The sequence below is a fragment of the Sinocyclocheilus anshuiensis genome, unplaced genomic scaffold (assembly GCF_001515605.1).
Source record: "Sinocyclocheilus anshuiensis isolate Anshui unplaced genomic scaffold, SAMN03320099.WGS_v1.1 scaffold22313, whole genome shotgun sequence".
Taxonomy (NCBI): Eukaryota; Metazoa; Chordata; class Actinopteri; order Cypriniformes; family Cyprinidae; genus Sinocyclocheilus; species Sinocyclocheilus anshuiensis.
In genome coordinates this window covers 1-964 of record NW_015542007.1, presented here as the reverse complement: position 1 = coordinate 964, position 964 = coordinate 1, and the positions used below count along the sequence as shown (strand labels likewise).

Below are 964 nucleotides of genomic sequence, written 5' to 3'. Positions count from 1 at the left end.
ATGCTCATGAAGCAATATTGTGTTTCTGGCTACTGTTAAATAACAAGATGACCTATAAATCTTATCTTCCACATATTGTAAAGAACTAGCAAATAGCAAGGATAAAGTACTGCAAAAATAGAGTTTGATTGGTTTCTTTATTTTGGTGCAAATTATTTTTAGTGATTAGATGGGAAAATTATCAGAAACACTTTTAATTTGTGATATGATGATGGTGTTTTTGTACAGGGAGGCTGTTGGCATCGGTCACTGTGTACGTTTGGCACAATAATTGTGTTTTTGTACGGGGAGGCTGTTGGCGTCTGTCACTGTGTATCTCTGGCACAATAATACACAGCTGTGTCTTCAGCTTGCATATTCTTTCCTTGCAGTGTTATTGTGTTACTGGAAGTGTCTCTGGTGATACTGAACTTGCTTTTCAGGGAATCCTTGTAGGCTAAGTTTCCAGCAGAGTCAATCAATCCAATCCACTCCAGAGCTTTTCCTGCAGGCTGACGAATCCAGGCTGTATGCTCACTTGTAACTGAATATGAGACTTTACAGTTGATAGTGAGAGTGGCATCAGGACGGACAGTCAGAGACTCAGGCTGAGTGAGTTCATATGAATCAATACCTGTATCAAATCAAATAATACCTGTTAATAAGGCAGCATAATGTTTAAAAACTGTTAACAAGCTTTTTAGCAACAAAATGATGTATCACACAGAAAGTAGACTAAACTTACAGGATATCACTGCCAGAAGCAGCACTAAAGATGAAGAGATCATGGTTTGTTTCACAGCACAGTTTGAATGAACTGAAGCGATTCTTCACTCCCTCTAGTGATCAGATGAATGTATACACTGACTCATACCTGCTGTTTAAATATGCAACAGGAGATTTACATAAACATACAGAGCTATGTTCTGTAACTGTTGGTAAAAATAAAAGAAATACAAAAGGGCATTCAGATCAGTGATTATTA

At 37.4% G+C, this 964-nt stretch overlaps 1 gene segment (V, D, J or C); it reads right to left on the bottom strand.

The window, feature by feature from the left end:
• Positions 1–300: 300 nt before the first annotated feature.
• On the bottom strand, positions 301–831 carry LOC107690890 (Ig heavy chain V region 5A-like). The segment is given in 2 exon segments: positions 301–613; positions 725–831. Coding segments are annotated over 2 exon segments (351 nt in total).
• Positions 832–964: the final 133 nt, after the last annotated feature.